This window comes from Oryza glaberrima, chromosome 8 (assembly GCF_000147395.1).
Source record: "Oryza glaberrima chromosome 8, OglaRS2, whole genome shotgun sequence".
NCBI classification, from domain to species: Eukaryota; Viridiplantae; Streptophyta; class Magnoliopsida; order Poales; family Poaceae; genus Oryza; species Oryza glaberrima.
Window position 1 is genome coordinate 21,993,233 of NC_068333.1, and position 23,011 is coordinate 22,016,243.

The window sequence follows — 23,011 nt, forward strand, 5'->3', positions numbered from 1 at the left end:
CAGGAAGTTTCATCAAGATTGAGGGATAGGACCCGTCGTCTTGATCTGGTCGCGGAAGAGTAGATTGGATCTCGTCCGAGTAGTTTGAAGCCGACTCGGGAGAGATGATCTTGGAGTAGGCCTCGGCCGAGTTCGGAATACCGAACGGCACGAGGACCTGGTTTCTCCCCGACTGGTTTGAGTCCGAGTCAAGGAGAGAGATCTTGCCGAAGTCGTCGGCGATGAAGTCGAGGCTGCCGAATCGGAACGCCTGCCCGGGAGGGAAGGCGAGGTCGTCGATGCCAGAAACGAAACCCATCGCACCTAGTCGGCGAGAACCTGACGCCGCCCCTACCTGACGCGCCAACTATCGAAACAAGATTTCGGCAATAACAAAAGGGGGTGGCTATCAAGCTTGGAAAGTGGATGTGTTTAGAGACAAGGGATTTTATACAGGTTCAGGCCTTTTTATTAAAGAAGTAATACCCTACTCCTGTCCGGGGATGATTCCGCCGAGTGTGTTATTGATTGTATAGTTGGGAGAAAAAAAGAATCGTGCCCTAAGAGGCACACGGACCCTCCTTATATAGGGGAAGGGATCCGAAATACAAGGTACAGTCCATATCCTAACGGAATATGGGATGACAGATAAAATACAATCGTAGCCGACTAGGATCCCGGGTATTTTCTTGACATATAAGTTTAGAACCTACCCCGAGTCCTCATAAAGATATTCTATCTATATTTGGTACCATATATCCGACTAAAGTATAACTGTCATGTAGATATGGGTATCTATAATCTCCACACTGCTACTGCTGCTCGTAAACGCCGGAGGCATTTTGCATGGAACGGCTTGGACATATCTCTGGTCCTGGACTTGGTCAGTGACTGAGGTGAGACCTGTATATTTTGGCGTTGAATTAGAAAGGCTATCGCACACTGTATTTGTCATGGACTCGTTCAGAAAACATGGGCACCAAAATAGTAGTGCCAGCGCTCACACGGCAATACTATTAAGTAACCATAATAAGCACAGTTGTAACTTTCAGTGTCAAATTTTGACCAACCGTCTTATTTAAAATATTTTTATGATTAGTATTTTTATTATTATTAGATGATAAAATATGAATAATACTTTATGCGTTACTTAACTTTTAAAAAATTTTCATAAATTTTTTAAATAAGACGAACGGTCAAAAGTTAGGCACAGAAGCTTATGATTGTACTTATAATGGGACCGAGGGAGTAATAACTAGTGAACTGGCACACGCACATAAGTTACGTCGCATCATGCGTCCAACGAAAGGTACAAAAAAGTTTACTGGAGCTGGACTAAAAAAGTTTCAGTTTCACCTAAAACGGAAGCGAAGTTAGGTAAAAGCAGTCTCATAAAATAATTTATACTGTTTTACAACCATATTTCAGACCCAATTTCTATACCAAAATTTTAAAGTTGAAACCCTACCGAGCATACCTCGATCGATCATGGGACCGTCACACGGCTTCGGCGTCGAAATCCGGGAGCAACAGCCGGTGTTTCTGCAAATTGCAACTGTTAGCTAGAGGGGAATTAATGATTGCGACCTGTTGGCCAAACTAATAATTCCATGAGGATCATGACAAGGACTGCAACTACTGATAGTAATAGTAAATAGCAATCCCTTTCGTCATGGACCTACACTACTACACAAAATCCTTGACAAAAACACATTTAGATTGCATACGGATTATAACTGGTCGTGTTTGGAAAAAATGAGCCCATTTTCACGTACAGTCACATGGAAAAATACCCACCCCTCTTTCCCTCCTACCCACTTTAAATTTTTCCCCCTTTCTCTCCCCTCTTTTTCTCCTCTCCTTCCCTCCTATCCACTTTCTCCACTTCCTTCCGTCCCGTCCTCTCCTCCCCTTCCCTCCCCTCCCCTCCCCTTCCTTCCCTCCCCGATGCTGGCAGTGGGCGTAGGCGGCGGCTGCGGCAGCGGTGGCGCGGCGATCGATGACGCGCGGGATCCGGCAGGCGGTGGCCGTCACCGCATGGATCCGTCGGCCGGGCGCCCTCCCCTACGGGATCCCGCTCTCCTCCCCTCACCTTCCTTTCCTCCCTAGATCCGGCAGAGGGGAGGGGCGTCAGCGGCGGTGCGGCCGAAGGGAAGCGCGGAGGCCGCCGCCGGGAGCAGCGTCCAAGGCCGCTGCGGGGAGGCCGGATCCGTCGCTGGCCGCTGTGGGGAGGCCGGATCCGTCACCGGCAACTGCAGGGAAGACGGCAGCGGGCCTCGGGCAAAGTGGCGACGACGATAGTGGTGACGGCGACGACGGTGGTGACGGCGTTTTTGATTTTTTTTTTTGATTTTTTATTTTCCCATGCAGGCAGTTTAAGCGTCCGCGTGCGGGTGTGTCACCCGCACGTGAAAATCGTGATTTTCACATACACCTCGTTCCAGACGGGTGGAAGATCTACACGCAAAAACCGATTCCGACCACACAAAAAAAATCGTTAGTCTACTAGTGTTATTCCATTTTTAGTCTCTCTTGTTTACCACAAAATAAATTTAATTTAAATTTTAGCAATCATTATACCAAATTTTATAAAAGTAAGAGATAAATGCATTGACTGGGAGTAGATAAAGTGAGAGATAAGGAATCGATAGAGCAGAAGTAGTGTATGTGGAAGTGTGAATATAAATTTATTTAGAACAGAGTAGTGTGTATATCTCTTTATAAAGAAATACTACTAGAAGTATACTAGTATATCTCTTTACAGAAGAACTGCTAGTATAATACTTCCTCATAATAGATGATGCCGTTGACTTTTTCTAACATATTTGACCATTCGTTTTATTCAAAAATTTTATGCAAATGTATAATATATAAATCACATTTAAAGTATTATAAGTGATAAAACAACTCATAACAAAATAAATTATAATTACGTAATTTTTTTAATAAGATGAATGATCAAACATGTGAGAAAAAGTCAACAGCGTCATCTATTAAAAAACCGAAGATATTATTATTTTTCTCATGCTAGGAGACGAAACGGTCGACCTTGACCGGCGACTTGCACACGTACATACTAGAGACTGACCAGATCCAAAGCTCAAAACAGAGCCCAAGTCGAAGGCCAAGTCTGCATTTCTTGGTGTAAAAAAAAAGTCTACATTTCTTCTCCACAACACTAATTTTCTTTTGGAGTTGTTCTTTTAGATAATATCTTGGAGTTTTATATACCCTTTGGGTGTTTGGAGGCATGCACGCTGTGACACGGACAGATCGCTGTCATCTTTTTCCCTCTCTTGTTTGGAATCTGCCGTGCGGACCTGGTCACATTCGTGGTTCGTTTTGCCCAATACAAACTTGCAATGTCGCAATCCGTCTTGACCGCTGAAGAAACCGTTTCCTTCTTTTTATCTCCCTTTTTTATCTTTTTGTTGTTGCCATGATCATTGTGGAGACTGTTTTATTGTGGGCGGTCAACATTCGGTCCATTTTACAATATTAAATACCCATGCATTGCAATCAGCTTATATTAAACCCTACAAAATAAAATAAAATTATTCCCTATCTAATCATCCTAATATATGTGGTAAAATTTTGTACGTGCATGTCGAGTTACACGGTTGCTGAACAATTGATATAAATATACATGTTGTATGAAATTCATATAGTGAACGCTCAAATATAAACCCACATGACAGTTGGTGGCAGCAGAACCACCACCACCACCAATATTTTAAAGTAGTATAGAAAATTACAATATGGATACAAAAGTGTAAATTCCAAGTGGCCACTCGCATTTTAAAGAAGGTGGTTGCATCCCTTTAGACCCGTTCCAAAGTCCGATCTGAAATGGATTAAAACGAGAAACATGATTAGCATATGATTAGTTGAGTATTAACTATTAAAAACTTGAAATATATATATATTTTTTTGAAAAAAATAAAGCAACTTATACATAAAAAATTTTCGCAAGAAACATAGCGCTAACCAGTTTTAAAAGTATGCTAATGAAAATTTAGAAAATAACAACCCGAAGCGTAGTTTAGGACGCGCACTTATATTTTGGGATAAATGGAGTATCATAGTACAATAAACTTATATTATTATATTATATCTAATTTATTTTTTTTAAAGGACGGATGGAGTATTCTGGTTTGCTGCCGTATCTGCCATGGCGATTGAGGTGATCGATCAGTTCAGACTTCAGAGCCTCCGTATGATTGACTGGATCACTGGATCCACTCCTCCACTTTTGCCCGAATCCGTCGCAGCTGATTGCGAAACAGAAGCGCACATCGCTTTACAAGTTTACAGCTGCTTGGCACTATCTCAGCTTCGTTCTTCATCTATAAATGATCAGTTTTAGGCTGTGTTTAGTTCAGTGTAAAGTTTAGATTTTGGTTGAAATTGGAGATGATGTGACTGAAAAGTTAAAATGTTGTGTGTATGATAGGTTGATGTGATAAAAAAAGACTAAAATTTGAATCCAAACCTTGAATCTAAAGACAACCTAGTTAGTTGGTTAATACAAAGTCAGAGGTATATACGCGTGTTTTCACCTGCCCAGATGCATGGTTTCTTCTCCTGAAAAAAAATTATATTCTAGCTCTATCTGCAGGTCGAACTAGCATGAAGCAATCAAGAGTAAGTTAAATCCCGTTTGTTTAAAAGTTTGAATGATCATTTGCAGTACTAAATGAGCAGAGGAATGGAAGCATGTACTACTATATAAGTAAAGGCCAAAAGACAAGCGGGAAATTAAAGAACAATAGTACTTTATAAACAAACAAGCACCTCTCTATCCCAAGATTTGACACCATTTACCAATAAAAATTATCATGACAATCTAAGTTGGGGTTATCAAATTCTTCGTTATACATTTAACAAGCGCAAGCAAATCCTGCCATTTTCTTTTCAACGTTGATATGTGAGCGCTATGTTGGAAGCGAATCATACTACAACTATGATTTAATTATTTTCGGCCATTCCCACAACTCTACGAGACATAAAACGAGGCAAATTAATTGATTATTAATTATTACAAACATGAACACGGGTGGTCTACTTATGTTTTAATGAAACCTCTATAGAAAAGTTTTTGAAAAAAAAACATTCAGTAATTTAGGAAGCACGCTAACGAAAAAGGGAAAAGTTGTCACTGCTAATAGCCCAAACAAACGGTGCTAGCTGCGACATAACGGCTTATAAGTTGATCATAAGTTGCTCAAATACTATTTTAGGGCCAGTTTTTTTCACTTATGCTTATGCTTATAAGCTAAAATTTAAAATTTGAACCTAAAATTTAAACGTGATCGTGAGGTTTTTCTCATCATAGTTTATTTTTCAACCTTTACTTTTAGATCGCTAACAACATGTATATAAAAGTTATATTTACAAATTATTTTCCGTTTGTAAATATGCTGTTTGGACAATGGAGTTCTTAAAAATGAACTACGTCTCATATTTTTTTAAAAAAAATGGAGGTAGCACGCGGTAAACTATAAAATAAATAAGGGACAATTTAACTCCATGCCACTTTTAAGATGTGGCAATTAATTATTTGCCACTCGCTGTCTATGATACGTGGGCCCTCATATATCAATGACATGTGGGTTCAGTGGCAAATAGTTTAGCACCACTCATAAGTATACTGAGAGCAGGTACAATAGCAGGCTATAAGCCAGCTCTAAACATATTTTAAAGAGATAAAGGAAGAGAGAGAAAAGTAGCGGGCTACAGATCTGTAGCCAGCTGCAGCACGGGCTTCAAGACGTAATGTGTATATGATAGGTGAGACCAGGTATTAATAGTATAGTAAGCAACTATTGTATAAATTGGCTATTACATTAGCTATAAATGATTTGGAGCTAGTAGTAAGCTATATTAAACTTGCTCTGATAGCTAAGCTAGGAGTAACAACCAAACAGTTGGAGACAAGCACGCGGATCGAGCGAGCGTCGTCTTTGTGGTGCAATTTCTCGGGGGACGCCAAGCCTCGCTCGGTTCACGGGCGTCTCACTGTGCGGTGGGCCCCATCACCAGCCGTCTCCTCGCGGGCCACCACTCTCTGAAGCTGACAGGTGGGTCCCACCCGCTCGCCCTCTCCTCTCCCCTATATATATATACAAATCCCCGTGTGCCAATATTCTCTCTGCCAAACCAAAAAAAAGGAAAAAAAAACACCACCGCTTTTCGCAGTGCGCTTCTTCTCTCTCTGCTCTGCTCTTCCTGAGCTCCGCGGCAAGGAAGCTTCTGGAAGGTTCTGCGGGATGACGACGAGCAGCTGGGGTGGTGGTGGTGGCGGTGGCGGTGGCGCCGTGCGGCTGTGGTGCTGCGGCCTCCTCCTGATGCTCCTTTCAGGCGGAGGCGGCGCCGCCGCGCAGAGGCCCCCGGCCTACAAGACCCTCTCCGGTAAGCTCTGCTGCCTCCTTCCCCGCCTTCCCCGGCGGCGTGCGGGTAGAGGGAGGGAGGGGGGGGGGTCCGCCTTTGGACCTTTCCTCTTGTTTGTTCTGTTTCCCTTTTCTCCAGGGCATTCAACGACTCTGGTTTGAATGGGTTGGGGTTTTTTGCTTTCGAGTTGATTCGTACTACTCTTTTTAAACGTGTTGTGAAATATATAAAACTACATATATACATAAAAGTATATAGTATATTTAAGAATGAATCAAAAGATAGGAAAAGAATTAATAATTATATAAATTTTTTAATAGAACGAACTGTCAAATATGTTAAAAAAAATTAACGGCGTCGAATATTTAGAGACGGAGGGAGTACTATATAGGATATTGAAGGATCAATTCCTTTTTCCGCGGCTGGAAAGCATATGAGCTGCGCAGCAACTGAGCGTATGACCTGCAATTGTTAAGAGTTTCATAATAAGTAGAGAAATCGCTGCACCGCGCCGTGTTAATTAATTGTTTCTTGTCCTTTTTATCTGCTTAATTACCGATCATTACTTGCAGCTCTGTAACTGATGATTATTACCAATTGAAATTCTAGTTCTTTATGTATAGCCAGAATTGAGCAAACCATTGGGCATTTGTTATTTCAGGTAAGGCGCCCCTCGTCATAGCTAAAGGTGGCTTTTCAGGAGTGTTTCCTGATTCCAGCCAAAATGCCTACGTTTTTGCCTTGTCTTCTACCTCGGGTGACACCACTTTGTGGTGCGATGTGCAACTAACCAAGGATGGTGTCGGAATTTGCCTCCGGGATTTACTTATGAACAACTGCACCAGTATAAAGCAAGCTTACCCAGCGGGAGAGAAGGCATACATTGTCAACGGTCAACGGAGCAAAGGATGGTTTCCTATTGACTATACCATTTCTTCGCTGCAAAGTGTTATCTGTAAGTGCCAACCTATCATTTTTCAACTCTTCTCCAGGGTTCACCATTTAGGACCGAAATTTCGGGTTTACCACTGGGTTCCGGTAGTATGTGCCTCTGTTTTTTTTTTAAAAAAATAAGTCGAATTTGTTTGGATTCGGCAAATGGATGTTCAAGTTTTAAAAGAAATTTCCTTTGATCACCAAAAACGCATGATGGTTTTGCCTCTTAGCTCTTCACATAGACACTATATGCTTTGACCGAACTATCACACAATTATGATATTAAAATAGTATTCATGAAGCTATGCATTATTTGGCATACCTATCATAAAACTGCATGTGTGATGATCTTTTGTAACTAATGACTCTGATCAACCAGACAACCAAGCAAACCTGTAAATGACGCATGGTAATATTTTTTTTAGGGTGGCACATGGTAATTTCTGATCATTGTGTCAATTAAGGAATCTCCCTGGCCTCTTCAATATAACGGCATGGCACAAAGGATACCAAAGTCATTTAGCTCCTCCAGCCACCTTAGCAACATCAGCTTTCACGTCATACACTGATGTGTCCAGGCCACACTCTGCAGAAATTACCATTTGTAGTTAGGTGGGATCAGTTGGTTAGATTGTGTTAATGATGAGAACTATTAAAATGTATTTTCGCAATATGTATTCCACACAATGTGTATTTTGGCTAAATCATGTGTAGAATTTACTCTGTTTTTGATTGGATGATGAAATTCCTCTCTTGAATGGTGTGATGTGTTGATGTGATATTTTTTGCTAACCTGGTATATTTCTGTACTCTTTTTATGCCATTGAACAGTAACACAGGCAATTTGGTCTCGCACCGACAAGTTTGATTTTGCATACCTTCCCATTCTTGCTGTTACCAATGTGACAGATTTTGCCAAATCATCTTCTGTTTGGCTGAATATTGAGGTTGACCTACTGCTCTTGCAACTTGAACTTGCAAAAGTTGTTGTTGCTACTTGCTAGCTGTTCATGACTTTGAGTTCCATAGAAGCTAATTTATCTTTCATTCGTGCAGCACGATATTTTCTACAGACAGCATGGTTTGAATATGACAAAATACATCCTTTCAATTTCGAAGGGTGGTTCTGTGCAGTATATCTCGTCACCTGAATTGGGTTTTCTCCAAAGTATATCAGGAAGAGTTAATCGCAAAACGAAGCTAGTGTTTCGTTTTCTTGATGCAACCAGTTCTGATCCTTCTTCAAACCAAACATATGGTTATCTGTTGAGTAATTTGACATTTATTAAGACTGTTGCCTCTGGTATAATGGTTCCCAAGGAGTACATTTGGCCAGTGACAACTAATAACTATATTCAGCCTGCCAAATCAATTGTCAGAGATGCCCACAGTGCAGGTTTAGAAATATATGCTTCTGACTTTGCAAATGATAGAACTATTCCGTATAATTACAGCTATGATCCGTTGGAAGAATATTTGCATTTTGTTGCTAGTGATAACTTCTCTGTTGATGGAGTATTATCTGAGTTCCCACTTACTGCAGCAGCGGCTATTGGTAAGATTCTATCATTATTACACTAATTACTTATCAAAGTTGGAAAGTTCATCAGTACTCCTCTCTGTAAAAAGTTAGTGAATCTGCAAGCAAAAAAAAAAAAAAAAAAAAACTAAGAACAAAATTTGTCAATGAATGCTTGATATTTGTTCGATAAGGAACAACACTACTTTTGTAGTTTTATGCCTAATAATTGGTCACCACCAAAACACTGTGGTTCATTTGCTCTACTGAAAACCACATAAGCCGACTTGTTGAAAATGATCATTCAATCCTTTTTCTTTTAGAAAGGAGATGATCATCTGATTTAGTTCTTCCTTTTGTAGTTAGATACTTTACATAAGATCTTGACTGCAAGTAGAAGAAGAATCTAGGATTGTTGACTCAAGTGCTTACACATGGGAAATTTCTTTTTATCCAGGGGTTGGGTCATTGTTAGCCCAATATAACCACCACAGTTACTGATTTTTCCCTTATCCTTAATGACCAACTTTTCTTTATTTTTTTTAAACATTCTTACAGAGGAACACAAAGTACATCATATTGAAGTTTCATCTACAGCATGTCAGTTTTACCATTATAAAATTAGATTCTATCCTCGATATGTTTTAATTTTGTGCTTTTTGGAGGAGCACTGAAGCATTTCCCTGATTTGTAATATAGAGGAATAAATTGTAAAGTTGAATGGGTGATCATAGATAACGATGATCATTACATCACCAGCATATTTGGCACCGTCTATCATGTAATAATATCCATAAAGCATGTTTGGTTTGGATTCTATAATAATAAAAGGCTATACAAATTTACATCCTTACTGATTGAAGATTGGATAATTTATCGGGGCCATCGTTTCGCTTATTCGCAGAATAAGCGAAACGGCATATTTGTAAACGAAAAGTAATTTGTGAATAAAACTTTTATATATGTGTTCTTAGCGATCTAAAAGCAAAGGCTGAAAAATAAACTTCGATGAGAAAACCTCAAAATCAGCTCCAAATTTAAGGTTGAAAATTCAAATTTTGGCTTATAAGCATAAGCGAAAAGATGAGGCCCTATGCCTTTTCTGCCCATATACTAACTGATTGCCTTGTACTTCCACCAATCACAATTATGATGCTTTCTTTAATTGTTTGGTGAAGTAATAAGAGAGTAATAATTAATGCATTTTAATCTCTATGTCTGCAGGTTGTTTCACTAATTTGAATGTAAGCAGTAAGACAGATCATGGTATGTTTCATTTGGGTGCCAAACTTACTGTACAGTTCTACCCATGATGCTTGATACCCAGAAGTTCTACTTGATCTAATTGCTGTAGTGTTTCTATACAGGGAGCCCATTAATTATCTCGCACAATGGTGCTAGTGGAGACTACCCAGACTGTACGGATTTGGCTTATCAGAAAGCGGTTGATGATGGTGCCGATGTCATTGATTGTTCCATTCAGATGACCAGTGATGGAGTTCCTGTATGCATGAGTTCAATTAATCTGTTTGACACCACGAATGTTCAGAGAACCTCTTTCAGCAATCGTGCTTCTATCTTTAAAGATATTCAGCCTACTCCAGGAATCTTCACATTCAATCTCACTTGGGCTGAAATTAGCAGTAGTGATTTGAGACGTTAGTTTCTTTATCTCACACTTGCTATTTTTTTTCTATGAGAAATTATCTACTCTATCTTGGTAATTAATGTGGATGGCACAATAAATTAAGAAAATAATCATGCATTTGATCTTTGTCTACAGCCAAGATATCTTCCCCAGAGAGTATATATTATCTTGTAAGGAACCCAGTGTACCGAAATGCGGGGAATTTCTTCAGGTTATCTGACTTTCTAACATTTGCTAAGGATAAAGATTTGTCTGGCATCATGATCATCATAAAGGTGATGCTTCGTCTTGAAGTACTTAATATTCTTGTTAATCTGATCCTTTAGCTTCAAATTTTCTACCGCTTGAATTACATATGCACTATCATCTCCCTTCTGTGGGCAAAAGTTCATCTGGAAGTTAGCTTTCAATATTTTTAGGACAAACATGAGTTATTAACACAGCCTGTTTTCGGAAGTCTGTGGTGCCTAGTAATAATATATTTTACATTACTACCATGTATATCTATATATGTATATGTAAAATTATATTTTCCTCATTCTTGTCACATATTTGGACCAATTTAAAATATTTCAGCCTTTTACATTGATCAAACCTTTTGTACTGCAGAATGCTGTATTTATGGCAAATTCATTAGGATTTGATGTTGTTGATTCTGTAACCAAAGCCTTAAGTGATGCTGGCTATAATAATCAAACTACCAAAGCCAAGGAGGTTATGATCCAGTCAGAAGATAGTGCTGTTCTTGTCAACCTGAAGCAGCTGGAAACCAAATACAAGCTTGTTTACACTCTCCCATCAACTATCGGGGATGCTTCTGCTTCCTCACTGGTAGATGTGAAGAAATTTGCTGATGCTGTCATTGTTGAAAGGGAATCTATTTTCCCCGAGAGCCAGGGCTTTATCATGAAGGAAACAAATCTTGTGAAAGATCTCCGTTCTGCTGGGCTAGCTATCTATGCACAGGTGTTCCGGAATGAGTTTGTATCACCACCTTGGGATTTCTTTTCAGATGTAACAGTGGAAATCAATAGCTATGTCCAGTTAGTTAATATTGATGGCATCATAACTGATTTTCCGAAAACAGTCAGAAGATACAAAAGTAAGTGTCATTTTCTGTATCCAATTATCCATAAGGTTCTATTATTTCAACTCTTGCTTGTCTTAGATATGATGAAAACGAAATGTTCGTTCAGCTGATCACGCCTAGTATACATTAACTCTAATGGAGGAAACAAGTACAAAAGAATAAGGAAATATCAACTTTGCAGCTCCATTTAACCACCAGCAAATCGTGTACTGACATCTTGCTAATCTAACATAGTTTTTATCACCTAGACACAATTATCCTGTGTACTGCCATCTCGCTAATCTAACATATTTTAGATAAAGCAAATATTTGTCTTGTTACTTGAATAGTGTTATGTTTTGCACAGTAATTTATCCTGGCCATATTATGGTGTCACTCACTGTTGCTGCTTGCACTCATGCTGTCCTCTTGGCAGTGAACTCCTGTACCGGTCTGGGAGTTAACATGCCTTCATACATGAATCCTGCGGAAATTGGCGTCCTAGCGCAGCTACTCAACGGCAGCCAAGCCCAGCCACCAGCTCTGGCACCAATGCCGGTACTGAACTCATCAGACGTCACTGAACCGCCGTTCCCTTCTGCCGCGCCGAAGAATGCACCTGGCGGCGCTGCCAATGGGAGCACCCCTGCACCCGGTGCGTCGCCGTCAGGCTCTCAGGCCGCTGCTGTCATGAGAGCCGGCATTCTACCGATGGTGACGGCGCTCTTCGCGTCTCTGCTCATCTGAGCTGACATCCTCAGTTGAAGCTGTGTAATTGGTTGTTCAGAGTTCAGTTATCACACTTTCCATTGGATTGGGAAAGCTATTTATTGTCTGTCAATGCTGTGCTGCTAGGAATCCAGTAGCTGTTTTGGTAGGGAAACATCTGAATATCCGTTTCTTCCTGCTGTATAAATCTGTTTATAGGACAAAGGCTACAAATATATTCTAGCAAGCACTGAACTACTGAATGAATGAAGCCGTAAGTGTAACTAGTAGTGTACATTGCTGACTGAGCTGGAAGCTTCAGTGTAATGTTGTAATTAATCTCATCTCCTGTCTGAAGAGATGCATTTTGTATGTGTTCAGAGGTGCAGGATTTCCTTTGAACTTACTAGACGTGGCCCTAATTTTGTTTTAACTGAATAAATGTGGGTGAAATCTGTAGCATGAGATCACAATCTTGTCTCTCTCAAATTCTCTCTGAAATTATCTCAGGATTATTGGTTCTGAGCCAGATGGTGGGGGAAATAAAGGAGAAAACGTCCTCACCTCATCAGGGTCGTTTCGACGAGCATCAACAGCGAGCCTCTCGCCGGAGACGACGACGGCGCCGCCGCCGCCGCCGCCACAGGAGAATCTGGTCGAGAAGGCCAAGCGGGGCGGAAGCATCTGGAACATTCTAGAAGGCCGGCCTCCTCCTGCTTCACGCTCTAATAGTCTATAACCCCGTGATTCCGTGAGACGCTTATTAACGGCCCACCTACGCAATGGGCCTACCTCCGTGGTTTGGGCCTTCGCGCCCCTGGCTTCCGAGAGCGCCGCGGGGGAGGAAGTTTAATACCATACCAGAAACCGAGCGAGGGTTTCTTCAGCTTATATAAGCACAGGCTGTGGCGCTTCGGCCGTACCCGACGGGTTTTTACTTATTAGAAGCTAATAATGTTCTTACTCATCCTTAGCTCTTGCAGATATGCCTCTGGAGGCTTTTTTTTAGTGCCCTTGCACCTTCTAAAATCTTACGTTTAGGTCCTTATATCTAGAGATGGCAATGGGAACCCATAGCCCGATACGCGACGGGTTTTTACTCTATTAGGAGCTAATCGTGTTCTAACTCGTCTAATTGTGTTCTAACTCATCCTTAGCTCTTGCAAATATGCCCCTGGAGGCATTTTTTTAGTGCCCTTGCACCTTCTGAAATCTTACGTTTAGGTCCTTATATCTAGAGATGGCAATGGGGACCCATAACCCGATACCCGACGGGTTTTTACTCTATTAGGAGCTAATCGTGTTTTAACTCTTATACTAATGGGTTTACTGATGGGCGAAAACTCTTAACCATTGGGTACGTGGGTATGGGTCCGTTCTTTACCACCCGTACCCACCAACCCGTGGGTGAAAAAAACTTGTTGATTGAGCCTAAAACTATGAGGAATATAAGTCTCAATGACTACTAAATCATAGCATAAAACTCATTTCACATCTTAAATATTGTTCTAGTCTAGTTATATGACATTGTTATTAGATTTCTTGATTATGTAATATGGTTGTATAATTTTTTTTACTCACCTTTGAACGCTAATGTTAATAGCATTGCTGCTAGAGTAAATATTGATGGTTTACAACTCTAATATGGCTAATCACAGTACAAAACTATAAATGCTACAAGTCAATTATCTGGGTATGGATACCCGTTACCCGCATGGGTGTGGGTGTGGATATGAGGACGATTTTGTACCCGTGACGGGTGTGGGTATTTAATTGGAGATATTTAGACATTACGGGTGTGGGTATGGGGCAAGGGAACCCGATGGGTATGCACCCGTTACCATCTCTACTTATATCTCTTGGTCCCTGGAGGTATTTTTTTACTAATTTACGTGCTGGTCCTTAGCTCTTGCAGATATGCCCTTGGAGGCATTTTTTTGTGCCCTTGCACCTTCTGAAATCTTACGTTTAGGTCCTTCTATCTCTTCCATTCTTTTAACATATACCATCTAGTTACCTTTTTAATCTTTTACTTGTAAGCTTTGGCCCCTCGCAACATTTTGTTCTTCACATATATCCTTCTGGCATCTAACAATCTTTCAAATAAACCCTTTCATCTTTTATATCTCAGGGTCGTAGCTACAACCGGTTTAACTTGTATGAATTAGTCCAGTTATTTGGCGATGGTTTGTGAACTAGCCACGAGGAGCATACAGCCTGTACGTATGGCCTTGATGACCAAAATATATCTATAGAAAATGTAAAATTATAGTACAGTTGCACGCCATTCTTCCAGCCAAGCATTTAATAAAATATCACTGTTAATTGTCCTTCAATGGAAGCTGGGGATATCTCAATTTATCACAAAAATAATCAAATGCGAAAATATCCATATCAAATAGTATGAGGTAGGTGTTGACGCGAAAAACACGCACTGACCTGAGAGATCTGCTTAACTCTGCAGGTCCAAAGAATTGCCTTCGGGTTCTGAGCGTGCCAGCTGGTTTGATCCTGCAACCAACAAGATAGAAAAAAGGGCAAAGAGTTAAATCCATCAACGATAGGGGATCGGCAGGATTGCCAATGACGTATCGTCCGAGGCCATGCCGATGTAACTTGCGTCAGATCGACAGAGGCAGATGAAAACTTGGAGAGTGTTTGGTGTACTCGATCAGCTGTAGATGTTAGCAATACGTAATCCATACAATGGGATACGCTTAGATCGAGTGATTGGGATAGATCGGTAGCTGCATCGAGACAGTATAAATCACTCCATATCTAAATGTGCCCCAAAGCAAGGATTATGCATGCTCATAGCATAGCCGATAGGACAAACCTAACTTGCATCGGCTAATACTCCAATACCGCCTTATACCAAGATATCAGCACAGATGAAATATGTAAAACTGAAACCAATCTAGCAAGCAGGATGAACCTAGCAGATTAATAGGAAGCTTAATATACTTTAAATAGATGAGATCTTGATATAAGAGGCATATTTAGACTATCCAGAACCAGATAAGGAAGCAAGACGACTAAATCAGGTAAGGTCGGCTAAAACTCCGATGCTATCTCTATTAGCAATCAAAGAAGGAACTAGATAAAACGTTTCAAGACAGTACTTAACAGATCGAACCTAACCGATGTAGCATTAAGCGTGGAGAGAAACATAAGATCTAATCAAATCGATGAAAACCCATTCAAGATGTTAGATACACCGTATAGTCTAGCTTGATATCGAAGCCTAAGCCTATCGGCCGTTTTCGATGATAGAGGCTAGCCGATGAAGCTTAAATGACGAGATCAATCTAGATTATGCGGTATATATGATAACTCGGTGGTTTACGTAGGCAGGATTAGAGTGTCATGAATATGTAAGCACTAATCCCGAGAACGCAAGCCGCCATAACAAGCTTTACCTCTTCGTCGGAGATCGAACCCGATGCAGCCCAACTCGAAAGCAAAAACTCGAAACAATAAAAATAGAAAAGGGTGGTGATGCGCCGAAGTATATTGAACTGTCGTCCTTTGATTACTTGGTGTCGGGTCATATTTATACCCAAAGTACATAATATGTCCTTACTGGACACAGCTCTTTATATCTAACACAATTTAAAATACAAATGAGTCCTTCAGGTGGACCCTTACCAAAATATCTCTAAGAAAACTAGAAAATGTCCTAATTAATAGATACAATTGCCCTTTCTAAGACTCCAATCCTTGCGTGGCAATAGCTATGAAGTGCTTCAACCAATTCGATGACGGACGTGGGACCATCTTTCCCGAGACTGGTTGCATTGGCTTACCTCCGTCGGATCTGGCACTTTGTTGATATGTGGCAGTCGATACCGCCTATAGCCGATGCTGCTCGTAACCTATACGTATTCTGCTTTCTCAAACAGGATTTCTCCAAATCAGCTTCGTTTCTAACTTCGAATCCAGCCCATGGTATTACCAAATTTGGTCGTTAACAGTAGGTTAACTGGAAACGTATCTTATGCATAGAAGCCTTTGCGCGTACACAATGTGCACACCAACTACCAATTTTCATAAAAAAATTCTAATAAAAATTGGACATGTACTTTCAATAGTATTATATCTATGTGTAAAGTTTTATCTTCAAATTTACTATATATAAAGGGTAAAAAAAGAAAAAAAATTCTAACACATTTATACTCTTAAATCTATCAGAATTTTTATATTTTGTATTTTAACTGTAACAAGAAAAATAAAAATTCTGACATATAAGAGAAGATCATGGAGACACCAAGAATTCTACGGAATTCGTATGGAATGACTGGCCGAAGAAAAGAAGATATTGGAGGAAAATTAACACGCCGTAGGTTTAACCCGACGGAAACTTTCTTTGAGTCCTCCATGTCTCTGTACGTTAATTTATACTATGTCTTTCACGTGGCTAAAATATCCGTTCATTCAATTTTTCTTATATTTTTCAACCCCTGTTTTATATTCTCGTGTTTTCTCGACCCTGTAATTCAGAGAGAGCCTAAGGGCATCTACAATATAAGCCATATCAAGGGTGTCGTTACTAACTGAAGCCACTCTTAGAGACACCCATCTCTCAATGAGGGATACTCGCAGCTGGGCTTTCAAAATATCAAGTAACCGAGAGGTACTCCAGCTTACGAGATACCCCAACCCACGTAACCACGATTATGTATTTCCTTCTCTATTCCTAGCCCACCGAGCACCCACCAGCTTCTCCCTTTCTCTTCTCTTTTCTTCGCCGCTTTGATCCCATCGCCGTGATCGCCGCTTCTTGATCCTCTGCCTCCTCGCCCTCCGCAGTAGTCGCAACCACCGCCTCCCTCCTCGCCCTCCGCAGAAGTAGCCGTCGTCGCTGCCTCCCTCCTCGCCCTCCCGAGCACCGCTGCTTCCTCCCTCCTCGTCCTCCCTAGTGGCTGACTCCATCTCTCTATCCCACCGTCGCCGCTCTCGCCCTCTCTCCCGGCAGCCGCCGCCGTTCTTACTCTCTCTCTCTCGTTGGCGCTCTGCCCCTCTCTATCCCGTCGGTCATTATCGCCTCTTTCTCCTGCCCTTTCCCTCTCTCTCCCACCGCCACCGCTTGCCTCTCTCTCGCTCTCTATCCCCTTGGCCGTTGCCGCTTTCTCCCGCTGCTCGTTGCTGTCCACCTAGCTAGCTAGCAGCCGGATCCACTCTCTCACGTCCTTCCTCTCCCGCCGCCTCTCTCCCTCTTTGCACGGCGAGCGGCACGCGGGGCGTGGTGGCGACGGCGCGATGGTTGCTGCATCCCCTCTCCCTCTGCCAGTCACCGCCTCACTCTTCCTCCGTGGCTGGTCAGGAGGCCAGATCCGGTCGGCCGTGCTGTCCCTAGGTCGTCGTCGTCGCGAATCCGTCTTTGCGGGGCTGCCAACGGCTCCTCCACCACCTCGCTGCCTCGCACCATCGTTGATGAGCAGGGAGACGGAGAGAAGACGAGCGCGACGACACCGAGGAGGAGGGAGCAGCAGTGGAGATGAGGGTGGAACTGAAAAAACGGGGGGAGGGGGGAGCGGTGTCCACAGGCTCTTTACCCGGCCATAGCCGACCCAGCGTAGCTCCTTGCCTGGTCCCCTAGCCGAGGAGCTCGTACAGCCGCGTCCCTTGTAGAGCAGACACGCGTCTCTGCCGGGGGACGGTGCGGCCAAGCTTGAAATTAGACGAGAGCCGAACGCCGTGAGCCAGAGCCAGTACGCGCCGAGCTACCCATGGTACATGGCCTATCGGTTGCTAGCTAGCTTGATCACCTCAAACTCAAACCCGTCTTAATTGGCCCTCCGGTCCTCAGGGCTCCACCACCTCAACAATATCCCCATGGACGGCCTTGCGTTGCGCAGGTACGGGCCTACCAATCGGCTGGGAGATTGTCTGCGCCTGTCTCCGGGTCCGAGGTCGTCGCGCGCGGTCGTTTTCGAGGTGGCCGAGGTTTCTCTCGCGGCGCGCGGGGTGCATTGCACAAACACGCGTACCCAAATACGCAATGGTGCTAGGTAAGCTGCATTATTGGTGGTTGGCGTGGTGGTGGTGGCCACTGCTGGTGAGGCCGACCGGCCTCCTTGTCATGAGCCAAAGGGAGGCACGAACGAACAGTTGGAACGTTCTGGAAGAACGTCGGCGTACGTGGACACGTCACACGTACAAGTGAGATTGAGCAGACGTACGGTAGTGTGTATACTTCTCCGTTTCATATTACTAGATGTTTTGGCTTCTCTACTCTTAGCTAGGGCCCTATTTAGTTATCGTATAAAAACTTTACACACTGTCACGTCAAACGTTTGAATACCTTCGTGAAGTATTAAATATATGCTAAAAAAATAACTAATTACACAGATTGCGATTAATTTGCGGCACGAATATTTTAAATCTAATTGCTCCATGATTTGACAATGTGGTACTATAGTAAACATTTGCTAATGATAAATTAATTAGGCTTAATAAATTTGTCTTGCTGTTTATCGATGGATTCTGTAATTAGTTTTTCTATTAGTGCCTGAATACCCCATGCGACACCCTATATAATACCGATGTGACACGCCAAAATTTTACATCCCTGAATCTAAACACACCCTAGGTTAACTAACAAAAATTTTCACAATTTGACCCTTTGCAAAAACTATTTTTACAAATGAACCGTCACCAAAACTTATTTCAAAAATAACCCTTGGCGCTGAACTTAGACACCTCAGCGCCAAATAGCGTGGCGCTGAATATGCGTTGGCACGCTGACTTAGTCTCCCATCCGCGGTGGCACGGCATTCAGCGCTAGTTAACATGGCGCTGAGATGTCTAAGTTCAGCGCCAGGTGATTTGGCGCTGACCAAAAGAGTCATTTTTAAAATAAGTTTTGGCAGCGGTTCATTTGTAAAAAAAAGTTTTTGCAAAGGGTCAAATTGTGAAAATTTCAGGTTAACTAATATCCATGAGTTTGTACCCATATATATAACACATTCATTGATTTTTGCATGGATCTATTCAAAATCAGAACGTCTTATAGCGTGAAATAGAGAAAGTAACTTGGTAGGGGTTGTTTGGTTGACATACCCATATTGCCAAAGCTTGCCATACTTCATTTAGCTAACATGCGTAATATGTTGATAATAAAATTGAAGCCATATTTCAGCCATAGGAAAGCAAGCTTGCCATACTTTTATTAGCCAATAACATGTGGGATTCACATCATGGTGATGGAATCTTGCCATAAGTATGGCACAAACCTGGCTAAGTTAAGCTGTGGCATGGTAAGATAAATTGTGGTAGTGAACCAAACAATCCCTACATGTTCAGAGAAGATTGGTGATAGCTTCAGTATCAATAATGCATGCCAATGTTTAAGTGAAAAGATCTTTTTTATTTCCTCTGCGTTCGTTGTGTGGTGTATACCCCTACATGATAGTGGGGGAGTACTACTAGTACTAGCTTTTTGGTTTGCTATCATACTGAGAAATATGGGCAAGTTATAATTGGCAATGCTAATATTTTAGTAATACATGTGTCTAATAGATAAAATATTGATAGTAAACTAAATATTACCGATTTATTATTTTAAAATGTCAATATTCTCGTAGGTTACGATATTTCAGCTTCAAACCGGTCCTGAATATCCTTGTACGTGATATTTACTCCTTCCATTCCAAAAAGGCAAAATTTGCTATAGGACACTTAAAAAACGTGTAATTAGCCATGGGACACTGCAAAAACGTGAATTGGCTATAGGACATCGCAAAAGAGTGGTAATTAGCAACTAGACACTAGAGACATTATTTTATTATTTTTAGTGGAAACGAAGAGAGAAACAATTAAAAAAGACCAGATTGCCCTACGTGCGCCCAGGATGTCAGTCTCTCCTCTATTTTCTTTCCTCTTCCTCCCGACGATTGTTCTTCCCGTCCGACGACACATCCCCGGCGCAGCTCGCGCAGCTCGGCGTTCCCGGAGCAGTCGGGCGTCGCCGCGGCAGCCAGCGGCGGCGGCAGCGGCGTCGTTGGTGGCGAGCCGTGCCGGCCGGCCGCTCCCCACGGCTCTCAGGCAGAGCGGCGGTGACCCCCGCCACACGCCCTGCATCGCCAGCGTGGACACCGGCTGCGTGTATGCCCACGCATCTGTGTCCTCGCACCAGCCCAGCTCCAGCGTCCCCGCTGCCGTTGCCGCCGCCGCGTCATCTGCCGCCCGCCTCACCACGCAGCGCCCCGTCAGCGGGTGGAACAGCACGGTGTACGGTCTCGCGTCGTCGTAGCCAGGCCCTGCATGCATCGCATCGCCGGCGACCCCATCGGTTAGAAACGCGACGTTCGTGCACGACATTGAGCCGGTCACCGAAGAAGACATTGCCGTCATCGTCGGCGCAGCACCACCCGGGCTAGCTCACGCTGTTCTCCCCGAGGCTGTCTGGCCCTGAACGACTCGATCAGCATGAGGTCAAGGAACCCCGGGTTGTTCGCCTCGACGCCGGGGACCGCGTCGGCGAGGCCGTGGGCGAGTAGCGACCGCCGCTGCGAACGTCGCAGGTGGGGGCGAACAGGACAACAGCAGCGTGCGACATGCCATTCTGGTTCTGCCGGGTGAGGCGGAGGGGGCCGGCGTACGCAGCGCCGACGGAGAGAGTGCGCAGCACAACGAGGAGGCTGGAGAGGGAGTGCTCGCGGCCAGGGGCATTTTAGTACTTTTAACGCTCTTTCTCTTTCTATTTTCACCGGAAATAATAAAATAATGTCTTCAGTGTCCAATAGCTAATTACCACTCTTTTGCGATGTCCTACAGCCAATTCACGTTTTTGCGGTGTCCCATGGCTAATTACATGTTTTTTTAGTATCCTGTAGTAAATTTTGCCTTCAAAAAAACTCAATTCTTAGGTTTCCGTGTCTAACTTTTAACCGTCCGTCTTATTTGAAAAAAGATATGAAAAAATTTAAAAAGATAAGTCATGCATAAAGTATTATTCATGCTTTATCATCTAGCAATAATAAATATACTAATCATAAAAAAATTTATATAAAATAAATGGTTAAATATTGGACAAGGAAATCCAAGAATTAAGTCTTTTTGAATGGAGGGAGTAAGGTTGTGGTAGGCTACACACGTACGGCAAATTAATGAATGATTTTCTTTTCCTTTCAGGGAACAGTGCTACATTTAACATGGCCGTCGTCGTCGATGGTCGATCAACTGATCGATGGACTGAAAGAGATAATTATTGAATTATATATACGTTCATACTTTCTAAAAAAAAATGTACGTATATATACGTTCATACTTTCTAAAAAAAAATGTACGTATATATACGTTCATTAATTCGCTACTCCTAGCTAGTTAGCTGTTGATCATATCGAATAAGCGGTAATCTGCCAACCATATTTTTAATCCTGTTACGACCTGAGGCAGGCACATGTACATACTATAGTTTTCTTCCGCTCCAAAATATTCCACATAACACATTCTAATAATACTATAAAGTTAAAAATATCTTTTAAAATAAATAAACCTCCTGTTCATCGGCTTATTACCATGTAAAAACTCAAAATATTAACATGTTTACGTAATTTTGTAACTGGTGATCGAAAGCGGCTAGCTAGCAGCCTAGCTATCTAAACGAATCCAACCTCTTAATTACCATCTTAGTATTAATTAGCTTAGCTTGCACGCCTCCTTGAACACACAGTGGCATTGCATTACATTATAGTACAGTGTTATTGTGTTAACAGTTCAATACTACTCCAATTAACAGAGGTGTCAGGTTAATTAGTTCGTCAACTACGGCATGGGGTGATATATTTCTCTTTGGATATGACAGCATTCAGTCTCGATTGGCTGAATCTGAACGAATTAATGTCCATCCAATTGTCAGCTTGATCTAGATAGACATGAGGCAGGGGTCCCAGCCAAGCGTACATGATTGCGCCCAGTCACCCTCATAGTCACCTCTGGCCATAAGCGGGAGAAGAATTAGTGGTGTATATTAAAGCATCAATCAAATAACAGTTAAGCAATCAAGGTTCAGAGGAGACAATGGCGACAGACACCCATCATTCTTCCCTGATCTTTGGGATTCTTATTAGGGAATTGCTGAATGGCACACTACAAAAGATCAACGGAGATTTGAACCACATGATTTACGTAAAGATTCGTGTGCCCAAGTTCTTCTCCTCTAGCTCCCATGAAGCACCGGCTACTGGTGACGACCCGATGAACACCAGTGAAGTTAGGGTTTAGATGGGGGGAGGTGGGGATTGAGGGGAAAGAGGGGAGAGATCACCGGGCTTAGAGAGATGATCGTAGGAGATGGTTGTCTGGTGATGAGCGGTGGACACGGCAGGCAACGAGGCACCAGAGCCATGGGGATGGTGGAGGGCAGTCGGCCGGGGTTGGTGGCAAGGACAAAGTGAGCTTATGGTTAGAAGGAGATGGTCGGTTGTGACGAATACAACGGTGGGGAGATAGGGAAGAGGTGGTGTAGGGGCATCTCTTAGCCGCCGCCTCGGGAAGGAGGAGGAGAGAGATGAAAGGGAAATGATACCGACTGGGGCCTTGCACGGTGTTGTAGATGCCCTCTGTCCAACCCGTGAGGTTGAGTGACGGCACAGTCGGGTGGCGGCGGGGAGAATGCACGTGCACAAGGAAGAGGTGGGGGAGGACGGGGGGAGGGAAACGAACTTGTGGGCTACTGTGGTTAGAGTTGGGAACGAGCATAGAAGGAAGAGGGATTAAGGTTAGGTGTTGTTGAACGAATCTCAAAACAATCCAATGG

At 42.6% G+C, this 23,011-nt stretch overlaps 1 protein-coding gene across 1 annotated transcript; it reads left to right on the top strand.

Moving 5' to 3' along the window:
- The first annotated feature begins 6,115 nt into the window (after nucleotides 1-6,115).
- Nucleotides 6,116-12,722, top strand: LOC127782105 (glycerophosphodiester phosphodiesterase GDPDL3-like). The gene is made up of 9 exons (XM_052309182.1): nucleotides 6,116-6,390; nucleotides 7,031-7,324; nucleotides 8,137-8,252; nucleotides 8,362-8,860; nucleotides 10,049-10,090; nucleotides 10,192-10,482; nucleotides 10,608-10,747; nucleotides 11,082-11,574; nucleotides 11,978-12,722. The coding sequence occupies exons 1-9, from the start codon at nucleotides 6,249-6,251 to the stop codon at nucleotides 12,286-12,288; spliced, it is 2,328 nt and encodes a 775-aa protein (XP_052165142.1). The 5' UTR covers nucleotides 6,116-6,248; the 3' UTR covers nucleotides 12,289-12,722.
- The last annotated feature ends 10,289 nt before the right edge of the window (nucleotides 12,723-23,011 follow it).